The 23,862-nt window shown below is 40.5% G+C and overlaps 1 protein-coding gene and 1 long non-coding RNA gene across 13 annotated transcripts in view; one reads left to right on the plus strand and one right to left on the minus strand.

The window, feature by feature from the left end:
* TMC3 (transmembrane channel like 3) overlaps positions 1-2,887 on the minus strand; it is a 41,727-nt gene extending 38,840 nt beyond the window's left edge. The window contains exons 1-2 of the mRNA XM_510545.7: positions 2,676-2,887; positions 1,277-1,423 (exon numbers count right to left, since the gene is read on the minus strand). Of these exons, the coding sequence (XP_510545.5) occupies positions 1,277-1,423; positions 2,676-2,764 (236 nt within the window). The 5' untranslated portion in view covers positions 2,765-2,887. The remainder of the gene's footprint in view (positions 1-1,276; positions 1,424-2,675) is intronic.
* The window catches only part of LOC104002401 (uncharacterized), an 84,074-nt gene that overhangs the window by 45,624 nt on the left and 14,588 nt on the right, over positions 1-23,862 (plus strand). For 6 of the 12 annotated variants that reach the window (XR_010151453.1, XR_010151459.1, XR_010151455.1 and 3 more), the window contains one exon: positions 21,520-22,517. The exons of 1 other annotated variant lie outside the window; for it this stretch is intronic. This is a non-coding gene — a long non-coding RNA (uncharacterized LOC104002401). Of the gene's footprint in view, positions 1-2; positions 116-5,162; positions 8,883-8,918; positions 8,971-16,538; positions 17,425-21,519; positions 22,518-23,862 lie in introns of those variants that run through there. 5 more of the 12 variants (XR_010151458.1, XR_010151456.1, XR_010151454.1 and 2 more) reach the window with 5 other exon arrangements.

A 23,862-nucleotide genomic window follows, 5' to 3' on the forward strand; every position in this document is an offset into this window, starting at 1 on the left:
AGTCACCTGCAGAAGAGGCTGGTCAGACTGGAAGAACATCACCTGGAATGCAAATCTAAGGAAGAAATGATTTGATGGGAAAGAAATGCAAGCCTAATACATGGTTGATATGGAGGTAAAGAGATGTCTGCTTGGCATCTAGAAAAGGGCAGTGAAGATCAAGATAGGACAGTGGTTCTGTCCACACAGCAGGTGCCTGATGATCAGGCATAGTGTCTGCTTTGCCAGGAAGCTCCACAGCACAGGTCACAGTAGCTCAATGGTACAGGCCATGAAGGCAACTCTGCTAACTCCCTTTGCTGTGACCCCAGGTATCAGAATCACTATTCCTTACTCACTCTTAGTGAGTGACTGTTAAATACCAGATACAATGCTAAGCACTCACAGGGTTCATCCCATTTGATCCTTCAACAAACTGCTATCAGTGGATCTCAAACTTGAATATGCAAAAGTATCAACCTGAATGCATGTTAAAAATACAAGGACCCTCTCCTTTGGTTTGATTCAGTAGGTCTGAGAGCAATCAGGGATTTTGAGTTTTTAACAATATCCAGAGAGCTTAGTGGTTGACATTTTTGGAAACGTGCTGCAGGAAGTTAAGGGCTATTCCTCACCATCGCTTCAACTTTAAAAAAGAAAAGAACTGGTATTCAGAGAAATTAAGAAAATTAATATCACATAGATAGAAATTGGTAAAGGCAGTATTTGAATCAGGGAATCTATTTTTAAATCTTTAGCACTTTATTATATAGACAGACTATTTAATATGACTCTAAGTATCATAATAATCTGGCTTCCTATAAAGTCTTTTTTTTTCAATTTTTTTTTTTACCCAGAGGGTGGTAATATCCAAGCAGCTAAAATGAGTATCTCTTTTCATATTGGCTTACTGCTCTGTTTCTAGTGAGCGAGACGAGCTTGGAGAGAATATTAAAATCTAGTGTTTAGAAAGGAGGTAGAAGATAAAAGACTCTCCACCAACACACACACCCCCAACACAGACACACAACTCTTTATACTCTCTCTTTCTCTGTATCTGTCTCTCTTTCTGTCACACACACACACACACACACACACACACACACACACACACAGAGGAACTGGTTTCTGGACCAGCTAGACCTCTCAGATATCTTTGTGACTTTGCTAATTCAGGTCAAGAGTGACTGAGCCATCTCTCTCACATGAGTCTTTATCCTCGTTCCCATGGGCAAGGCAAGGTGGTTTATCGGAAAGCATGCTTGTAATGGTCAATAATGGCCATTGAGGCCCTTACCTCAATGCCCTCAACTTCTGTCCCATAGTCCAGGGTCTGCAGCGAATGTTTGCCATGAGATCTTTCTGGAACTGTATATTCTGGAAGATTTGTTCCGGATCATTGCTGTCCCCTGTTTCATCAGCACTAAAGCTGTCATCCAAGTTGCTGAATGATCAGGGCATTAAGGAGGAAATCTGATTAGAAGAATTGCTTCCAGCAAAGATCATCTTGCCCTGGGCACAAGTTCAGCATCTCACTGCCCTTGGGTCATCTGTATGAAATGTGTATGTGTTTGTGCATGTGTGTGTGTGTGTGTGTGTGTGTGTAAAGGGAGGGACCCACAGAAACAGATAATTTGTCAGTGTCAGTAGCCTGTTGAAACACATTTGTTGGATTCAATTACTTCCACTGGGTCATTAGAAGATAATGATTTCTCAGGGTGCATGATATTATCAGAAAACACAAGATGAGACAAGAGGGTACTTACATACTCTTGGATTCCTGAGTAGCAGCAATTTGGGTAGGCAAAATAATTTCTTTTTCAGGCTCATTGAAATAATCAGCTAATTTTAGAGGCAGAACTCCTTATGTTACTTGAAGGTAACATAAATCAAAACTTCTGCCACTCAGAAACCCCTCTTCACCCTTTCACGTCAATTCATTTTAAGCCTGAGATAACCGAGGCAGAGCCAGGCAAAGCAATTTCTACGAGCGAAAGATTAGCTAAGCAAATTTACATGGGTGAGATATTTCAGGGAAATAGATACTCTCAAGAGGAACAATTTTCCAACATGTAGCAATATTTACTCCCAGTTACACTTAATATGCTTATCCTAATGCAACTTTTTGAGAGGAGTTAAGAGTATTCATCTATGACTATTAGAAATAAAAGATTCCCTTTGTTATTCTCTAATTCATGTTGTTTTTACTCATTTAGAGGAGAATTTTTTTCAATTTCACCAAATTAAATGGCAGCTGTACTAGACCTTTATAAATATTTAACAAATTCGAATAGCACTCTCATCCACTTCTAACTAGCCTGAAGGCTTTTCCAATAAACACTTTATTTATCATGATAGACATATTATCTGCTCTCTCTTGACATTGCTGATTGAGTGAACATAGAGAAAACAGGGAAACATATCTGTGGGTTTGGCCAGCCATAAAGCCAGGTTGGGATGCAAGCTTTTGGATTCTGACCTCCTGGTCAAGAAGCAGCCAGAAGAACCATTTCCCCCCATGCCCATTGCTGAGGTTGCCATCCTAGTTGTACCACAACCTGGAGAAGTGAGTTTCTGAGTTCATTCTGAAGGACAACTGAGCAGGACAGGGACTTTGTCCCTCGCTCTGGTGACCCATGCATTCCTTCCTCACACACCTGACTCCTCTGCCCAGCTGATGAATGGGGCCAGCTCACCTGAGCAGCAGAGATTCCTGGTAGAGGTAGCACTGGCTGGCATTTCTCCGGATGCCTCTATAGCGCTGGGATGCCTTCGAGGTTTTCATGGGAGCTAACCCACTGCTAACAATCAGAAGCTGGCCAGAGAGCTAGGAAGTTGGCAGGCAAAGGTCTGTTCCGAGGTTTCTGAATGGAAGCAGCGGAGTTTGCTCTGCCCGCTAGTTCTCAGGAAGAAGACTGTGTGCTTGCAGCTGGTGCTCTGAGCAGGGAAGAATCCAGGAGGCCAGTCATGCATATGTAATATTAAGGTGGCTGAGGCACACAGATTGGCTGGAGTCTAGACAGCCAAGGGTTTGGCCCGGTGATCTACACATCGCTTGGTGCTGTACAAATGATCACATCCGTTAACCCCTTATGCCCTGACAGTCCTGGATGGTTTGCAAAACACTTTACATCTGTGACCATGACTGGTGTTCACAAAACACTGAGGGAGTATAAAAGGCAAGGCTTAATTTCCCCAGTTTTTTACTCTCATCGAAGAGGCTTAGAGACAGTAAGGACCTTGCTTGTGTTCATACAGTGGAGTTGAGGAGAGGCACAGCCATCACATTTTATTTTTTCTTATTTAGTTTTTTCTCAACTTAGTTTCTATTTTGAAAAAAGTCAAATCCTTAGAAATGCTGATGGAACAGTACCAGGAATATCTGTACACTCTTAACCTAGATTTACCAATTGCCACATTTTGCCACAATTGCTTTATTGCTGTCTGTATCCTTCCCCCACCACACACCATTTGAAAGTAGATTGCAGAAATAATGATACATCAACCCCAAGTACTTCAGCATGATATTAATAATAATCAAATTAACATCTTATTACATTTTACCTTTACCATACATGGTCACATTAATGAGCACTATGACTCTGAGACTGAGGCTAAAAGAAATAAAGAGACTTCCTATAGCATTTGGTAAGAAAGGAAGACTTTGATAGAGATTAGACTCTCACCTCGATGTCCTGAAAATAGGTTGCCTGCTGTAAAATGGGATGAGTAGTTCATCCTAGTCCTTCAGCAAAGGTCAGCAGCTTCTCCGCCCCTTCCCCAGCCATCAGCAGAATGGAGCCCAGTTCCTTTGTCACCTGCAGACTCTCACTGTTAGCCATGCATTGGGATTCTGTTCCAAGAACCTCATTCCCAAGTCCAAGACTTGCCTGGTTTCACAGTGTAAACCTCTATTTGCTACTTAACACAAGAAATGGTTTGACTGCAGTGAGGTTAACTGCACCTTTGTAGTAACAGAATGGGAAGGTGCAGGACTGGAGTAGACATGACTCTTTCTATTGAACATTACCCACTGCACACTAAAGACTCAATAAATGGGTGAATAAATAACTGAAGTGGACACCAGACAACGGAGCAGAAAGAAAATCCATCAGCAAGTTCAGATGTGGGGCTTCGGAGAGAAACTTCATTCATTTGTCCATTCAATCCTCCACTAATTCATTAGCAAATAATTGGAAAGATCTTACCACACACTGAACTGGCAAATGTAAGCAAGAGCCCTAGCCCAGGGGTTCAGGACCATCAGGCAAGTGTTCAGGCCTAGCGCTGAAAGCATGGGAACGAAGTGGAAGGCTGAGTGCCAGAGCTGGCCTTGGGTCAGAGATGGATCCGGAACCTCTGGGACCAGGTCATCTGTCTGCCAATTTGCTTGAGGCCATTTGGCCTGATGCTCTATCTGGTAACATTAGATAAAATGTGTGCTTATCAAATGGACAAATGGCTTATACAATAGAATTACTGCTAGCCCCACTGGGATTTTTTGCATTCTTTCAGAGATCTTTACTTATCTCAATCATTCCTGAACATTTCAAAGATTTTTTTCGTCCTACTTTTTCTAAAGCCCCCCGCCTTATTTTGAAATATTTACTCAAAAATTTAAAATATTTTATATTAATCTCACTCAATTAAGTATTTTGAGTGTTTTTGTTTCCTTTTGATGTTACATATACATGTATATTGTAAGGGGAGGTAAGGAAAGGTAGCAAATTTTGCAGTACACAGGGATTTATTAAAACAAATTAGAGCAAAATCAATCTTTTTAAAATTTCATATTCAGGTAATTCTCTCTGGCACTATAGGTGAGATAAGTGTCAACCTTAAATGATGAGATTCAGAAAATTAATTCAGAGATTAAGAATGGAGTTTATTTGAACACAGAACTTGAGGGTAGCCACCCAGGAACCATCAAGTCCAAATAAATGGGATCAGCATTCCAAAGTGGAGAAGTTAAGGTTTTGCTTGTATAGGCAGAGACAGAAATGTTAGCCGGATTACATTTTCTATATGAGACCAGTACATATGTTTCTATATGAGACCAGTGCCTGTGGTTATAGATTGCTGCATTCTAAGGAAGATGACTTTATTACTCTGTGAGAAGGGGTAGTGATCCTGGTAGGGGGGTGTTATCTCTGATGCCCTTTGGCCTTTCTAATTATTTACAGGGAAGAAAAGGCAGAAGTTACAGCTGTGTGCCACATGACTCAGGCTGCAAAGCCACATTCTTCTCAAGGCTTAGAATAATTTCAAGTTACAACAGCAGTAAGTTTAAGTTAATTTTAATAATTAAGTAATTTATTGGCCGGGTGCGGTAGCTCACACCTGTAATCCCAGCACGTTGGGAGGCTGAGGTGGGCCTCACAAGGTCAGGAGATTGAGACCATCCTGGCCAACATGGTGAAACTCCGTCTCTACTAAAAATACAAAAATTAGCCGGGCATGGTGATGCGTGCCTGTAATCCCAGCTACTCAGGAGACTGAGGCAGGAGAATTGCTTGAACCGGGGAGTCGGAGGTTACAGTGAACTGAGATTGTGCCACAGCACTCCAGCCTGGCAACAGAGCGAGACTCCGTCTCAAAAAGATAAATAAATAAAAATAAATAAAATTAAGTAATTTATTGAACCTAAATGAAGATAGGTTGAATAAAAGATATTTAACTCTATTTTTAGTATCCAAATCATAAATTAACTGAGATAATTAAATAGGAATTGCAACTTTTGATATTAATCAATTGTCCTTGTTTTTTGCCTAATTTTAAGGAAATGTTGATTTCTAAACATTTTTATTATGAAGTTAATGTATAATCATCAAACAAAATGGAAACAATAGGAAAATTAGAAATAGCAAAAACCACCTAGAACAATATTGCTCAATGATATTAACTATTAATCTTTTCAGCTTTTTAGAAGTGCATATTTTTCTTTATATATTTTGTGGCTGTACTGTGTATGTGTATTTCTCTTACCTTTTCCATTGATTTTATATTTAAAGCAATTTCCATGTTTTAAAAAAATTTTCTGTGGGCATATTTTACCAATAGGCTATTGAGTGGTATATTCTGTCTAGGATGTGAAGCATTTAACTGTGCCCCATTTCTCAAACATCCATTTTGTTCTCCCTAGTACCTTTTGTTTGTTTGTTTGTTTGTTGTTGTTGTTTTGAGACAGAGTCTCACTCTGTCACCCAGGCTGGAGTGCAGTGGCACCATTTTTGGCTCACTGCAAACTCTGGTTCCCAGGTTCAAGCGATTCTCCTGCCTCAGCCTCCCGAGTAGCTGGATTACAGGTGTGTGCCACCACACTCAGCTAATTTTTTTAGTACAGATGGGTTTTCACCATGTTGGCCAGGCTGGTCTCAAACTCCTGACCTCAGGTGATCCACCCACTTCAGCCTCCCAAAGTGCTGGGATTACAGGCATGAGCCCAGCCCCCACCGACCTTTTTTTTGGCCATCGATATTTTCTGCTTTTCACATAATTTCTATAGAATTAGTTTTTCAGAAGTGAAATTACTAGATCAAAAAGAATATTATTTAAGAAAATTCAATGTTGTCAAATGAATATTACTCCCTTTATATTGATTTAATGTGCTTTTATTATTATTGGTAAAATGAGTTTTTAATCAAAAATTCACATTTGTCTGTGGTCTGTTTATGGTTTCCTTGGTCTGATTTTTACAAACTCCCTCTAAGTACCCCCCGGCATTCATGTGGGCAGTGTGTTCAAGGCGAGGCTGTGATTGCAGCCTCTCATTCTCCAGCCGGATGGACTTGGATGCCCTTCCCCATTTCCTCTCTAGACTGCTGCTCCTCTGGGTGCTGAAGGGCCAGGCAGAAAGAGAACATAGAGAGGATGTTGCTTTCTGAATGCAAGGAGATTAATTATTCCACATGCATTGACTTCCTCTGACAATTTGATTAAAGGTTTTAGATGCGCTGGATACCTTTAAGTTAAGCCAGAATTTGTATGTAGATAAAATGACTAAAAGTCCAAAAATCAAAAAGGTTCCAAATAGTGTCAAAATAGGCTAAAATTATTATTTCCTAGACCCACTGCTTACAGGATCTATGGGGTGAGAGAAAGAAGGTAGTAAGGCAGATAGAGATAGCAAGTGAAGGCCTAATTGTATAACATATGAATCTTGTTCAGTTCTAAAAACAAAACAAAACAACAATAAAATTTAGTTATAAATCCCAGAAGGTTTCATCAGAAATGATCCGAAGGCTTAGCTTACAGGGACAAAAACATTTATTTCCTACGTCATCAATTAAAGAGTTGTTTTCCTGCTAAGTGAATTCTATTCTGAGAAATTAATATCCCTGGGCACATCCTAAAATTTATGTGTGAGTCCAGTGTGTTCCATCAGCAAAGCCAAAGTCTCTTTTCTTAGCTATCAAATTTTCAGCTCTGGATTTTATAAGACAAACTTTCCCATTTCTGGGACATATTTACACCTCTGTTATATTGTTTTAGCAACCCCAAAAGCTTTTGCTTGAAGTTTAGAAATATGTTTTGGGTTTGGAGAATATTTTTCAGGGAAGATTCTCAAGAAGAGATTGTTTTCAATTATCTGAGTAACAGCTGAATTTGTTGAGGCATGAGAACAATTTTTATTTTTATTTCTGGATTCCACATGAAATCATTGGTGGCAAATAAATTTGAAACTGTGCAGACCCTCTGAGATTTCCCTTGGGGTCCTGTGATACTCTGTAACTATGTTACACCTTTAGAAAGTAGTCTGAGATTCATAGATGGGTTGGTGGGGGTGGGGGGTGGTGTCCTTTGCTATACTGCCCCTTGCATTAAGTGAAGATAGATTCTTATCACCATAATAGAATCCTTTAAAAAGAAGAACAAATCATCAGATAGGTTGCTGTTGGGATACAGTTGTAACGCTGCCCTGTCCCATCAGCTGTTAAGCTTCCTCAAGGAATGAGATTCCTTTTCATATATGAGTGTATCTAAACACATAATCTGTCCTAGGAGAAAGAAAAAAATTGAAGTTTCTAAAAAACGGAGGTAAAAGACAGCAGCTGAATTCCTTGTCCAACGACTATTTAGTCATCGGCTGAGAGTTTTCCTGAATGATTTTTAGACTGTCTGTATTTTCCCAAGTATTTGGGGAATATTAGAAAGCACAGCCAACGTCTCAGGAGGGATGAGCTCTCAGCATTTCTTCACGTCCTTACAGAAATGCTATGTCTCCATCAGCAGATGGAAGCCAAATAGCATCTGGGATCAGCTGAGACAACAGAACAGAGCAGATTCCAGACAAAACAGTATTTACGATATGTTGATCTACCGCCAAAATACGAAGTTTATCATGTTTTGCTTTGGTCTCGATGTGATATTTTAAAACCCCTTCTTTTAGAAAATTATCTTCATCTTTTCCTCACATCTCTTTTCATCTTATATTTTCATTTTAAAATAATTAATGGTCAAATAGGGATTGAGGTATACAATGTGATGATTTGATATATGTATATGTTTTGTAATGATTACCACAATCAAATTAATTAACATGTATTTTTGACATATCTTTTCATTCTTGTTTTATAAAGATCTTTCAAAATCCTTTTCCTTAACGTGCAAACCAATTTAATTCCCCAAAGCAAGGCCTTTTAAAAATTAAACTACTCCTGCCCTCTTTTTTCACTTTTAGTACTTTACCTTCTTTTTAAATAATATTTTCATAGGTCTAATTAACACCGCATTTCTGCCACTACATTTTTTGATTTTTGAAGAAGGAGAGTTCTGTCTTGGCATGTGTATACCCACAAATAGTCTTCATGTATAAATTATATTCCCACCTTAAATCTCATCGTATATATAAATGCCATGATGATCTTTACAATCCCATGTGGGATTTTATATTACTTGTAATTTTATATTACTCATAATTTTATATTGCTTGTTTAGAGATTTAAAAGCCTGATGAAGGAACAGCTGAACTCACAGAAACAGCAGGTGAAAGTAAATTTTTTATTTATTTTTTCTTCCTTTTGCCAACATTCTGCATCACCTCTTATTTCTAGCCTCACTTTCATTCCAGCAGCTTCTAGGGTGTGGCTGTGGCTGTGGCTGTCTGGCTTCCCTTCTATTGATACCTCTGGCAGCCTTTGAGGGATGAGAGGGCGTGGGGGTTTCCACTGCAAACATGAGGGAGTAGGTTGAGTGCTTCGTTGTTGAGGTGAGCTTCCCTGATGGGGTTGAACTCTGTATATCAGAAAGAAGCCCAACCACCCTTTTGCTATTTCATAGTGAAGCATTGCATTGAATCTCCTGGAGCAGACATAAATGAATGTTGTGGCTCTGGAGTGGTAAAAGAGATTGCAAACAAACAGTCTTCATATCTCCTGGGGGTGCTTTTTACTGAGCTAACATAGCTAAGCTGGAAATGTGTTTTCTAGCATTCCATTCTCGGTGTGTTGCTGGCCACAAAGAGACTTGTGTGTCTAAGTCTTGGAAGATGTAAGAGAAGGAGCTGCCATTTTGTGTGCTCTGAGGTGGGTAAAGGGCACCAGATGCTGTGGCAGCTCACACAGGTCTGTCATCTGCTAGCCTTGCCTTGCGGGTGGGGCCATATCCTGAGCCTTGCACAACCTCAGCTCCCACTGGATCTCTTCCTTCAGCTCCTCTGAGCCCTGGGCCAGATGTGTGTACAGCTCCATGGTGAAAGCCACCAACTTTTCCAGTAGGTCTTCTGCATCTTTTGGGTGGGAGGTGGTGAGAAAGAGAGGTGGGCTCTATTTCATCCTTTTGAGGGGAAATGGGAAAATACCTCTTGTCCTCTACTTCCTCAATTTCACACCCAACTCTCCTTCCTAACTCCCAGTCCAGGCGATACAGAACAAATTCAGCCCAGTATCAGATACTACCTTTACAGAGATTTCACAACCAGTCTCACCATTGTGCAGATCCTAATCCCTGTTATAAATTCTATATATTGGTTCTGTTTCTCCAATTGAACCCTGACTGAAAAAGCTCTTCATGGCTACTGTTGCCTGCGAATTTTATCTCTTGAATTAGTAGATGGTTATACTGCTCTGCCAGGACTGTTTGACTTCCTGAACAGAAAGCGTAAATGGTAAAGTGTGGATTGTGATTAAATCATTGATGACCTACTGCAGGTTGGTAGTTTGTTCTGTCTGAATTGCATCTTAAAGAAGCTCATTGAAATGTCTTATATGGTGACATACTTCCTTTTCTCCAGTGTTATTTAATGTTCTCTTATTTTTATAGCCCTTGACCTTAGCCTTTTATTTAAAGCTACTGAGGGGCTTAGATTACTGTTGCCATTTTTCTTGGGATTATGCTAATCCAGGTTTTCATTTTAGTATGTCAATCTCTACTTACATTTTTTTTTAACTCTGCTGGTTTCCTTTATAAAGTCACTATCTCTTCTTATTCTCTTAATTTGCGTCCCTTATTTCAGAGACAATGATTTCATTTTATTTCACTGAGTGAGAGAAGCAAATGTCTAAAATTTACATTTTGCTTTCTGTAGAAAGTTCCTTTCTAAAATCTGCGTTTTTCTTTACCTCTGGCATGCTGCATTCATTTCCTTTTTTATGCTGCAGAATTTCTGTGTTTGCGCCCCCATCCTGTGAGTGAGTGTTCTCCGGCTTCCCTCCCTGTTCCCAGGAATGCTATGGGACTTCATCTTTCATATGCTTACTGGTGAAGGCTGCTGCATGATGACTTTGTAGGCTGAGGGAGCGGAGAAAAAGGTGAGGCTGGGAGCACTCTAAAAAGAAGAATTTGGTGTTTGTTCTGTTGACTCCTTCCTTCTTATACAGGAGGGCAGTTCTCTTCTTGTATTCCTTTGTTTTTGGTGTGTTGTTTGCGTGTTTGTTTTTTGTTTATTTTGACACAAAGTCTTGCTCTGTCGCCCAGGCTGGAGTGCAGTGGTGCGATCTTGGCTCACTGCAACCGCCTCCTCCCGGGTTGAAGCGATTCTCCCACCTCAGCCTCCAGAGTAGCTGGGATTACAGGTGTGCACCATAACACCTGGCTAATTTTGTATTTTTAGTAGAGCCGGATTTTCACCATGTTGGCCAGACTGGTCTCAAACTCCTGGCCTTAAGTGATCTGCCCATCTCGGCCTCCCAAAGTGCTGGGATTACAGGCGTGAGCGACCGTGCCCGGCCACTTCTTGTATTCCTTTGTTCAGCATGGCCTCTTCCTCAGGTCTTCGATGTGGCTTAGTGTCCCTCTCAAGAACTTTTCCACAACAGGGACAGGATCTCACCACAGCAGAGAAAATCAGAATCAGTGAAAAACACCCATGCCTGGAGACTTCTTGTTTAGAACGGCCACTCTTGTTTTGATCCTTCACATCCCCTCCAATCTAATTCTGAATTTTTTTTCTTTATTGTGGCAAAATACACATAACATAAACTTACATGTTACCGTTTTTAAGTGTCCAGTTCAGTGGCATTAAGAACATGCACATTGTTTGGCAATCATCACCAGTATTCATATTCAGGACTTTACTCATCTTCCTCAACAGAAACCCCCCATACCCACTAAACAACAAGCCCTCATTTTCCCCTGCCCCACCAGCCCCTGACAACCACCATTCTTCTTTCTGTCTCTAGGAAGCTGATTACTCTAGGTACCTATGAGGGTGGAGTCATACAGTATTTGTTTTTGTGACTGGCTGATTTCACTCAGCGTAATGTCTTCGAGGTCCATTCATGTTGTGGTATGTGTCAGAAATTCCTTCTTTTTTAAGGCTGAATAATATCTCACTGTAGGCATATTCCACATTTTGTTTATCATTTAAATGTTTTTAAGCTATAGCAAGAAAGGGTGTGGAACAAGAAACGGTCCCTATCTCTCCCACCATCTTCATGTCTAGCCCATGCCCCTCTGAAATCATAGTGTTGGTAGGACTCTAGATACTTCCTATTAAATGGGCTACAAATTCCCTGTAGATGAGGGTTCTGACTTAGGGAACTTTCTTTAATCTCCTTCCATTTTACCAAGTCTCCCGGAAACTTCTTGAAGCATGATATAGTTTGGCTGGGTCCCCATCCAAATCTCATCTTGAATTGTAGCTCCCATAATTCCCACATGTTGTAGGAGGGACCTTTTGGGAGATAATGGAATCCTGGGGGCAGTTTTCCCCATACTGTTCTTGTGGTAGTGAATAAGTCTCATGAGATCTGATGGTTTTATAAGGGGAAACCCCTTTCACTTGGCTCTCTTTCTCTCTTGTCTGCCGCCATGTAAAATGTGACTTTTGCCTTCCACCATGACTGTGAGGCCTCCCCAGTCATGTGGAACTGTCAGTCCATTAAACCTCTTTTTCTTTTCTTTTTTTCTTTTTCTTTTTTTTTTTAGATGGAGTTTGGCTCTTGTCGCCCAGGCTGGAGTGCAGTGGTGCTGTCTTGGCTCACTGCAACCTCTGCCTCCCGGGTTCAAGCTATTCTTCTGCCTCAGCCTCTCAAGTAGCTGGGATTACAGGTGCCTGCCACCACACCCAGATAATTTTTTGTATTTTTAGTAGAGGCAGGGTTTGGCCATGTTGGGCAGGCTGGTCTCAAACTCCGACCTCAGGTGATCTGGCCACCTCGGCCTCCCAAAGTGCTATGATTTCAGGCGTGAGCCACTGCGCCCGGCCCTTTTTCTTTATAAATTACCCAGTCTTGGGTATGTCCTTGTCAGCAGCATGAGAACAGACTAATACAAAGCATTTAGTAAGTTCAGGCTCTTTTTTTTTTTCTAGTTTCTAGAATTGGTGCAGATTTGCCTCTAATCATTTAAAAATAGTAAATATAATATTCTCCATTTCTGGTGGGTGGAATTCCCATATCCACAGCACTTTCTTTCCCCTTCCTCTCTCTGCTTGTGAGGGCCTCTGAGTTTATTATTTCACTCATTCATTACATAAATACTAAGTACCTGTGCTGTGTTGTGTTACAGCATTAAATCATATGCTACAACATTTTCACCAGACAAGGTCTATGGGTTTTGGAAAAACTCTAGGCAGTTTTCCTGAATCCCAAGCAGGCTTGTTCAGGCTTACTATTTAGAGAAAATGGGTCTGACCTGGAGAGTCAGTATTTATGGTGTGATGCACTTGAGTAGATCTTATCAGCATCTACTAATGAGAGTTGAACATTAGCATGCTAATGTCTAAATTCAGAGAATATTCTGTGTCATTGAGATAGGCAGAAAAATGACCCCCCAAAATCTATCTACGTCTTAACCCCTGAACCTGTGCGTATTTCCTGATATAGCAAAAAGGGAGGGAGGTCCTTGCAGATGTGATTAAGTATTATGAGATAGAGAGGTTATCCTAGATTATCTGGGTAGGCACTACAGGTAATCACATGTACCTTATAAGAGGGATGAAGGAGGAGATTTTACTGCATACAGAGGAGAAGGTGATGTGAAGATGGAGCAGAGAGAGACCTGAAGATGCTGGCATTGAAGACTGCAGGGATGCAGCCACAAGCCAAGGAGTGCCTGCTCTCACCAGAAGCTGAAAGAGGCAAGGAATGTCTTCTTCTATATAGAACCTGCAGAGGGAGTACCCTGCCAACACCTTTATTTGGGCCCAGTGATACTATCAGACTTCAGACTTCTGGCCTTCAAAACTGCCAGAAAATGCATTCCTGTCATTTTAAACTACTACGTTTATGGTGATTTGTTACAGCAGCCACAGGAAATTAATCCAGCCACTTTATGTCCAAAATGAGGTTAATAATAGGGAACCTGTAAGTGCATGCCTTGTTTCAAGTTTACCAGAGATGCCACATCCTTCCTGGTGTCTCTGTGGGTTTGCTTCCTAAGATTCCAGTCAACCCTTGCACCCGGTGATCAACTTTCCAACTGTCTTTCAGAAAATGATTAACTTCTGTTTTTTAACTAAGTCGTCCCCAGCAAGCCATATTTTTGTGAAAGCTTACTGTTCATTTCTGCAGGCCTGAAGGGAGGTGGGGCTAGTAAGTCTCAGCCCCTTCTCTGCAAGCCTGCCCTAAACAGCAGTGACAGACATGGCATGGTCCACCTTCTAGTCCTTAGATATAATGCCAAGATAAACAAGTTTGATTGATACCCTGGGGTCAAATTCCTTTTTGCGCTCCAGGTACTGAGGAGAAGGCATTGTATATGGGACACTGGAAGAGGTGTGGGACTGTGTGAAGCTGGCTGTTGGGGGCCTGTGAGAGAAGGGGGATGAGAATGTGATTGGTTTTGAAATGATCTAAAATAGAAACTCCACAGATGGCCACTGAGAAATTGAGACTCCATTCTGTAAAAAGGCACAGAGTCATAGAACTGTAGCGCTAGAAAGACTCTGGTCACCTGGCTCAATCCCCTGTTCTACAAAAGACGGGTCAGAGGCCTCCAGAGATACGACTCTCCAAGGCTGTCCGACCCATAGGTAGAAAAACTGGGACTTTTTGAAGTGTTTCTGTGAGAATGAAAATAAATAGCTGTAAAAGGCTCAGAATAGTGTTTGATGTAGTAAGTGTTCAAAATGTTTGATTGTGATAGGTTTATTTAAAACATTGGGCCACCTAAATTTCCAACATCAAAAGTGAAGTAACAAGAATGCTAATTAAATACAACCTTTTATCTAAAATAATGCAATCATCAGAGCCTTTCTGTTCCATCTGCCTCTGTGACTACTGCCCAGTCCAAGCTGCCATTGCCTAGATTGTCATAGCGGCCTCCTCATCGTTGTCCTGTTTCTTTTGACAACTTCCAAAGACTATTTCCCTCCCAGCTACATCCCATTCTCCTCACAGCAGCCAGAGAATTTTTTTTGTAAAAAATGTAAGTCAAATCAGGTGCCTTCTCTTCTAGAAACCTCCAGTGGCTCCTTTTCTCAGTCAGAGTAAAATCCACATCCTTACCCAGAGCTACACGGCCCAACAAGAGGGACCCTGTGCTGCACCCTGGAGCTCTTCTCCTGTAATTTGAGTGTCTTGCCTACCCTGCTCTGGCCACACTGGCCTCCTTGCTGTGCCCAAATACTCCAGGCCTGTGGCCTTGGGGTCTTTAATGTGTCTTTTGCCTTGGTTGGAATGCTTTTTCCCTGCATGCTCAGTTACCTGCTCCCTTTCCTCCTTCAAGTCTCTTCTCAAATGTTGCCCTATCAGAGGGTATTTTTGGCCACCCTACATACCAGAGCAAACCACCAGCCCTCATTGGCTGCCTATCACGCTTTATTTTTCTTTATAGCATTTATCCCCACCAGATATTAAATATATACATATTTACACCTTGCTAGTCTATCTGTTCAGTACTATACTTTTACATGAAAGTAAAAAACAAACAAGAGACAGTTTACATATTATATCTTTCTTTTAAAAAAACATAACTTACTCTATTTGGGTGAATAAATGACAATTGAGCCTATGATTTGTTCTGTGTCTCCTAAGAATCTAATTTATCAACCAAAATAATCTTCCTGGGGAGATGCAGTGAACACTATGCTGCACACATAAACACATTGCATCACCCCATGTAGATTATTTTGGTTGATAAATTAGATTCTTAAGAGGCTTGGGGGTCAAATACTCCAGGCATTAAATGTCAGTTCTACTGCTTGCTAGCTAGAGTACTTCCACAGTGAAAGCGAGGGAGCTTTTACTGACTGTCCCTGAGTCATTATTTCCTTATTTGCAAAACAGAAATAACTTTGCAACGTTGTAAAGATTAGCAAAATTGTATAGGAAAGGCCTACCACAGTGCATAGGGCGTAGTAGGAACCTAAAAACTGAGAAGGATGTTTATTCTTGTGTCTATAATAGTAGTGTCATTTAAACCCCACCATGAAAGCATGGCCAGAATGGTTTAAGTAATTTCTTATGAAATATGTGATAGCCATTATTATCATCATTCTTGACATTATTTTTAAATCAGCATTAAAGTTTGGTAAGAATGCTTTGAGATGAATTATTTTTTGCAAACTGAACTGATTCATGTAGAGAACTGCAAACAAAATATTTTGCCAATATACTGATTAACGACATAACATACACACTATGTGTGCTCTTTAATCCAGCTCCAAATGCAAATAAAAGTTTAAAAATGCCCTCTCCTGTCTAAGAAACAAGCCCAAACAGTAGCCAAGTACATATATAGAATTTAACTCGGGGTGTCTGAATTTACTGTAGTTGCCCATGGATGGGAGAAGCAGCCTGCCAAGGCCCAGAGATGCAGGGTTTAATTCCCAGAGCTCATGGGAAGCCAGCTGATTGGTGAATGTGCCCGCACTGTGTAATTGAACATGTGCTCCCAGCCCAACTGCAGGAAGGATGAAATTTGTTAAGTGGTATCTTTCATGAGATTAAAAAGGGAAGATAAACTGTCACTGGTTATGATAGGGTCTTATTAAATTTCTGCCCTACGAATTTGGAAACTGTGATAATCCAGACTTGGCATATATGATACAGAACAAAAAAGTGGAATTAAATGCTGACACTTGGAAATTTTACATTATGGTGCACCCCTAGATGCTAGGGCTCGTTGTTGACAAGTTTATTTTGTTTCAATTCTGTGTATCTATTTTTAACCCTTAGGTGCCATCTGCTGAGCGTTGTCCTGGTTCACTTCCAGCATAAAGCTCAGAATGCAGGAATAATATCCAAGTGCCAGCAAAACCACTTGGGTGGTCGCAAAATGGAGTGAGGAGGATCATGAGGGCTGTGTTTCTGAAGGACCCACAGGGGGAGGCAGCAGGGATGAACTGCAAAAAAGTGGCAGTCTATGCTGCACACATCAGCCCCACAAAAGAATAACAAAATCCAGGAGCAGAGAGCTGAGTTACCCTAACTGAGAATGGCTCCGCAGTGGGGATGGTTTGAGAACCGTGACCTGGGTCTAGATGGCCCCTCTTGGAGCTCACTGGGACCCTGCATACATTCCCTGCCTATTGACCTCACACAGCAGTGGCTTAACTCGGCTGAAAGGAGAACTGTCTGTTCCTCTTTGTTGGTTTAACCATATGATACACAATCCTGTAAACAAATTAATTTCCTCTGGGACTTCTGAAAGCATGCTAACTGCATTATCATTTTTTTCTGCACAAAGGAAGCTTAGCAAGAAAACAATTATGGGATGGACTTCAAATGATCTCCAAATGGCCATAAAATAGAGATGTAGTCAACAGAGATGCAGGAGAAAAAAAAATTAACAAGGTTTTGTTTGCTAAAATCTAGGATTCATTTGATTTTAAAGCTGTGTGACCCACTTCCATTCTTTCTCCCTTCCATCAGCTTTCTGCACAAACCTTTTGCCACCCTCATTTTTAACATTTGTATTCCTCCTCTACTGCCCAGAGCCTTTCTACTCTGTGTTCTCCAATTCATCCTAAAATCAAGATCAAGGTAGAATTCTCGAACTTGGCCTATTCTGAAAAAAACGGACATGGCTGGGACAGAGAGCTTGTGTGAATGTTCCCAATTGGTAAGGAATGAGTTTGCAGACTCATTTATTCTGCCATCAAGCATTTACTGGCTGTCTGGTTTGTGCCTGGCCCTATGCACTTCCTTAGGGAATGGAATAAAAAAAAATACATGATCTTCTCCTTAAAGCAACTTGATGCTTGATAGAATGACAGACAAAGCAAGAATTGAAACAGAGTGAGGTGACTGCTGTGATGGGTGAATGCTTAGAGCTAGGGAGGGGTAGAAGAGGAGAGAGAAGGAGTATTGCTTAGTTTGGGTCTTGAAAGATAAGTTACTGTTCTGAAACTACAGTAGTATACTGTTGAGGGGCACAGATGGACCATTCAAGACAGAAAGCTGCAATGGCCTGTGGGGACAGGCGGAAACTGCCACCCTCCTCCAGTCACTCAGGCCCTAAACCATAGCTGTGACAGTCTATCAACTTACCTTCCAACCTCACCTGCAGGACACAAGGGAGAGAGTTGCCAAAGAGGTGGCTGTAGGTAATGGGGTATATACATTTGGATACTGGACACAGAGAAGACACAGATCCAAAGTCTCATTGGGATGAGGAAGTTAGAAGAGCTTGAGTTTCCTTGTTCTTACTAAAATATATGAACACTCCTTCATTGATTATCAATACCATCCTGTCTGAATGCAGACATCTGGTAGTGGTCTGATGTCTTCAGCAGGAACTCCCTTCTTTTCTATCCTAGCTTCCTGTCCACATCCCAATAGGCTTAGTGAGTCTTTTGGGTAGAAAAAAATCTTAGAGCCTTTTATTCCAAATCCCCCCTGATAAGTGAAAGAAGCCAGTCTTAAACAGCTACATACTGAGCCAGGCACGGTGGCTCATGCCTGTAATTGCAGCACTTTGGGAGGCTGAGGCGGGTGGATCACTTGAGGTCAGGAGTTCCAGACCAGCCTGGCCAACATGGCGAAACCCCATCTCTACCAAAAATACAAAAATTAGCTGGGTGTGGTGGCGGGCGCCTGTAATCCCAGCTACTCGGGAGGCTGAGGCAGAGAGAATCACTTAAACCCAGGAGGCAGAGGTTGCAGTGAGCGGAGATGGCGCCACTGCACTCCAGCCTGGGGGACAGAGTGAGACTTTGTCTCAAAAAAAAAAAAAAGGCTATATACTGTATGATTCCATATGACCTTAAAAAAAGACAAAAATAAAGAGTTGGCAAATAGATCAATGGTTGCCAGGGAGGGTTGAATAGATAGAGAATAGGTTTTCTGTTTTTTTGGGTTTTTTGGGGGCAATGAAACTATTCTGTATAACACTGTAACAGTGGATACATAAGAATATGCATTTGTCAAAAACTCTAGAACTTTTCAGCACAAATAGTAAGCCTTAATATGCGCAAAATTTTCTAAAAAAGCATTTGCATGTATGCTTTTCAATGTTTACAAATGTATGGAAAAAAACCTCAGTGAAGAAAGTAGAAAGGTGCTTCCGTAAGTAACTTTGGAATTGGGTAGATTTTATCAGACCAAAGGCAAAAAACCCCAAACCCTTTAATTGATAAAGTTGTTTCCCATGGGGGTATGGGTTAACAATTCTGAAATCGCTGTATGTGTATATTGGAACTGAACAATTAAGTAAATGGATGATAGATAGTGGGAAACAGGTTTCTCACTTTTGGAGTGGGAGGTTACAGACAAGCAAGGGGAGGTGGCTGGAATAATCTGTAGGTAATGGATTAGAGTTGGGGATGTCAGCATGAACTCCTGTTTAGCTTAAAGTCGATATACCTACACAGAGGCACATATATAATATAATACATATCTATATATCATATTTAAAGATATTATATATGTGTGTGGGTCTATATTAGCATACACACATATATTTGCTCTGTCATCTGGAAGGCCTAGACGCAATACCACCTTAGTAGCAGTGAGCACACCTAATACCCTGATCTGATTTTTCTTTCTTATCTTTTCTTTTTTCTTTTCTTTTCATTTCATTTCTTTTCTTTTCTCTTTCTTTTCTCTTCCTTCCCTCTTCCTTCCTTCCTTCTTTTCTTTTTTTTTTTTTTTTTGAGATGGGGTCTTGCATTATCACCCAAGCTCAAATACGGTGGTGTAATCATAGCTCACTGCTGCCTCAAATTCCTTGGGCTCAAGAGATCCTCCCACCTCAGCCTCTTGAGTAGCTTGAACTACAGGTGTATGCCACCACACCTGGCTAATTTTTAAATTTTGTGGAGATGGGGTCTTGCTGTGTTGCCCAGGTTGGTCTTGAACTCCTGGGCTCATGTGATCCACCCACCTCAGCCTCCCAAAATGCTGGGATTACAAGTGTGAGCCACTGCACCAAGCAGATCTTGTTTTCTAATATCATTCTCCAATAAAAGAACCAGGGATCTTTGAAGAGGCAATGATTTTAGGACTGGGGCAGGAAATATACAAGATAAGCCTGACACATTCTGTAGTGCTAGAAAGTCAAAAAGTGCTCAAAAAAATCCACGTCAAAGATGCAAGTCAAAGGAATACATGAAAAAACTTCCAATGGCCAAAGCTGGAACAATTCAAACAACAAAACAAAGTAGTATCAGAATAAAACTCAAAGTATAGTATAAAATAAATATCTATGCATCTATATTGATATAGAGTCATGTGCCACATAATATGTTTTGGTTAACAGTGGACCACATATACAACAGTGGTCCCATAAGATTACAGTATTATATTTGTACTACAATTTTTCTATGTATAGATATGCACATACTTACTATTGCATTACAGTTACCTATAGTATTCAGTACAATAATATGTGGTACAGGTTTTTAGTCTAGGAGCAATAGGCTATACCATATATGTGTGCAGTAGGCTGTACCATCTAGATTTGTGTAGTAAGATTGTCCCCTTTGGAACCCTGTGATGTTCACACAATGATGAAATCACCTAATGACATGTTTCTCAGAATATACCCCAGTCGTTGAGCAACACATGACTGTAAATGGTTGAATAGATCAATAAATGGAGAAGAATAGACAAATCTCCAGTGCAGAATTCTAAATAAATTATGTAGTTACTTTGCCCTCAGAGAGATGAAGCCCTTTCTTAAATGCGAGCTGTAAGTTACTTCCTTCCAAAGAGTACAGTACAAAATATGGGGGAGAGAAGGGTAACTTTACAGTAGAGAAATCTGATAAGCACTTCAGCCAGGTGATTGAGGTCAACGTCAACAGTCGTAAGTTATGTTGGCGGTATGCACCCTTGATATGATGAAAATGACACTTTATTTCTGTAGTCTTCCTCCCCAAAACTCATAACCCATGTCCAATTATAAGAAAAACACTAGACAAATACCCATGGAGGGGCATTCTACAGTATACCTGACCAGGATTCCTCAAAACTGTCAAGGCCATCAAAAACAATAAAAGTCTGAGAAACAGAGCCAACAGGAGTCTAAAAAGAAATGATGACTAAATATAATATGGGATCCCGGGTAGGATCCTCAGACAGAAGAAGGGCATTAGGCAAAAACTCAAGAAATTTGAATAAAGCATGGACTTTAATAATGTATCAATATTGATTCATTACTTGTGACAAATATACCATATTAATGTAAGATATTAATAATAGGGGAAAGTGGATGTGGGGTCCTATGGGAACTTCCAGTATTATCTTCACAATTTTTATGTAAATCTAAAACTATTCTAAATAAAAGACTATTTCAAAAATATAATATCAAGCATATAAAAAAATGAACAAAAAACTTTGAGCTGTCTTTCCAAATGTCATCTCCCCTTTTGGGGTTTATGATATTTCTTTTGTACGAAGTACATGGTTACTTTAATGACTTGGAATATAATAAATAATAACAGCAAAAGTTAGCATTTACTGAGTACCTGCTGTGTGCTATTTATATCTGTTAACTCTACTAGCACAGCTCTAATATAACCCTGATGATAACAACAGTTGAGGCAACAAGGAAGGGACAACAAGGGTTCACCCATATCTGGTTTTCCTCTCCTTCCTGGACACATGGGCCATGACTAGTTCTAATGACATGTTAGGCAAAATGGAATGTGTCATGTACAGGCCAAGACAATAAGAGCTGATATAACCCATCCACATGTTTTGTCTCCTTTGGAAGTGAACATGGAAGCTATGAATTGAGATGGCAGAACCACAAGATGGAAGTACGTTGGATTTCTGAGTCACCACCTGGAGGAGAGCTTCCCTGCAGCATCGCTGGAATCTGATATGAACTAGATATTAATCTTGATCATGTTGACTTGAACCTAATTCAGGCCTAAGACATAATATATACTGCATAATATATGCTGTATAATGATAATATATTTATGCAGTCTTTATTGATAGGAGTAGTGGTTTATCTCAGTTTTATAATAAAAATCTCTCAAAGAACACTGACTCCAAGGAATAACAATCACAAAAGGATTACAGCTTTGTTTAACACTTTCTGCAAATCCTTGAAGCTGATCTTTCCTGTTGTTTCTAATCCCAATAGCCAGCCTAAACCTTTTGGTGTAATCTCATGTATTCTGACCTCTGTTATTTCCTGCTGCTTAATGATCTTTCTATAAATTGTATGGGAAATGAAGCAAATGTAATTACAGTGTCTGCCAGCCCTGATGCAGATAAATAGATGGGAGTCTGGCCAAGTGTCTCCCCAAGCTAGCCTTTGGTGTCTTTCACTCACAGCAGAAAGAAATAGGTCATAAATTACAGCACTGATTTGTTCCAATGATATCATTAGCTCCTGGAAAACAAGGATCATGAAAAACCCATTTCAAATGAACATATGAGTCAATACCAACCAAGCATCTTTTGGAAAAGAGCCCTTATAAATTCATACTAGAATTCTGACTCCTAAGTGAATATCTGTGCATCTTCAGAACATAGAAGACTTAGCTCCAGCCCATGCATCAGTCCCTTCAGACCATAAAGTCATAACCGGGCCTATTGAAAGAGCTGGTTACATGAGACAGAGATTTACCTAGGTGAGAAAATAAAGATTAGATGGTTTGAAGCAGAGTTCTAGCCCTTCCAAATCAGACCTCCAACCCCTTTCTTAATTCTATAGTTTGTAGTTTTCAAAGAAGTTGTAATAAAGAGTAAGTAAACTAACTTCTTTTTTTCTTATGGTTTTTGTTTGATAATATGAGAATAAAAGCAATGCCCTTTTTTGACCTATCCCAGGATAAAATGCAGGTGGAGAAAAGGTTTTCCGTATTGTCTTTAGCCTTGACACAACAAAATAGGAAAAGGAATTTTCCAATCTGGGTTGAGTAGATGCAAAGAAGTGTTGTAAGGTACATTTGTAGAGCACACTCAGCACTTGGGGACTGAGGTGCCTCAAGAGAAGCTAGAGACCTAATGTAGGGATATAGAGGCCAGGAGGACACACTGGAACACAGAAGATGACAGCTTTTGAAAGAGCTCAAGATTTTAATTTCTTGAACCAGAAGACAGATTCTCCTCTATGTCTGTTCACACTTTCAGACTTTAATCTGCATTAGCCCTCTGTTCCGCACACCTGCTTCTGGACCGCTGGGTGGTTACACACTCTGACTTCATCAACCCTTATCCTTATTGTAGGGATATGAAATTTAAAATTGGCATCTTCCACAGCCAATTCTGGTCACTATTCTTGTTACTTTAACTGATATACAATAAAGAATATGCCTGACTTTGTCCCTGGTTCCTGGGAAGTAGCATCAAAACCTTTAGAATTTCTTAAGTGGTAGGAGTGTCTATTATTCATGGTGAACTCCTGGGATCAAACTTGATAGTCTGTGCTAAAGAGATGACTCAGGACGGGAGCTGGCTGCTCCTGCCAGAAAGACCAACCATGTGATTAGAGGGTGGGGCTTTGAGCCAGGTGATATCAGCTCAGTCTCCAGGGAGCCAAGGGGAGCTAGAGATTGAATTCAACTGCAAGGCCAAAGATTCCATCAGTCATGATTGTGTAATGATACCTCAATAAAAACTCTGGGCACCAAAGCTCAGTTGAGCTTCACAGGTTGTTAATATTCTGATAATGTCACACATTGATATGCCAGGAAGGTAATGCATCCTTACTCTTTGGGGATAGAACAACAGAAGCTTTGTGTTGAACTCCCCTAGACCTCATTATATGTGTATCTCTTTCCCTTTAGCTGGTTCTGATGTGTATCCTTTTGCTGTAATAAGACTACAACTGTAATTTATAGGACTTTCTTGAGTTCCATGAGTCATTTTAGTGAATTATTAATCCTGAGGGGGTTATGGGAACCACCAAACTTGTAGCAAGCTGGTCAGGAGTAAGAGTGGCCTGTGAGCCTTTGAACTTGTGACTGATGTCTTTAGTTTGTGTAGTCTTGTGGAAAACTGTGTCCCTAACCTGTAAAGTAACTGGTGTCAAAAGTCAGTGAAACTAGGCATAATTAGAACTCATGGACATTCACACCCATTCCACTTCAGTCACATGCTT

Source organism: Pan troglodytes, chromosome 16 (genome assembly GCF_028858775.2).
Source record: "Pan troglodytes isolate AG18354 chromosome 16, NHGRI_mPanTro3-v2.0_pri, whole genome shotgun sequence".
NCBI classification, from domain to species: Eukaryota; Metazoa; Chordata; class Mammalia; order Primates; family Hominidae; genus Pan; species Pan troglodytes.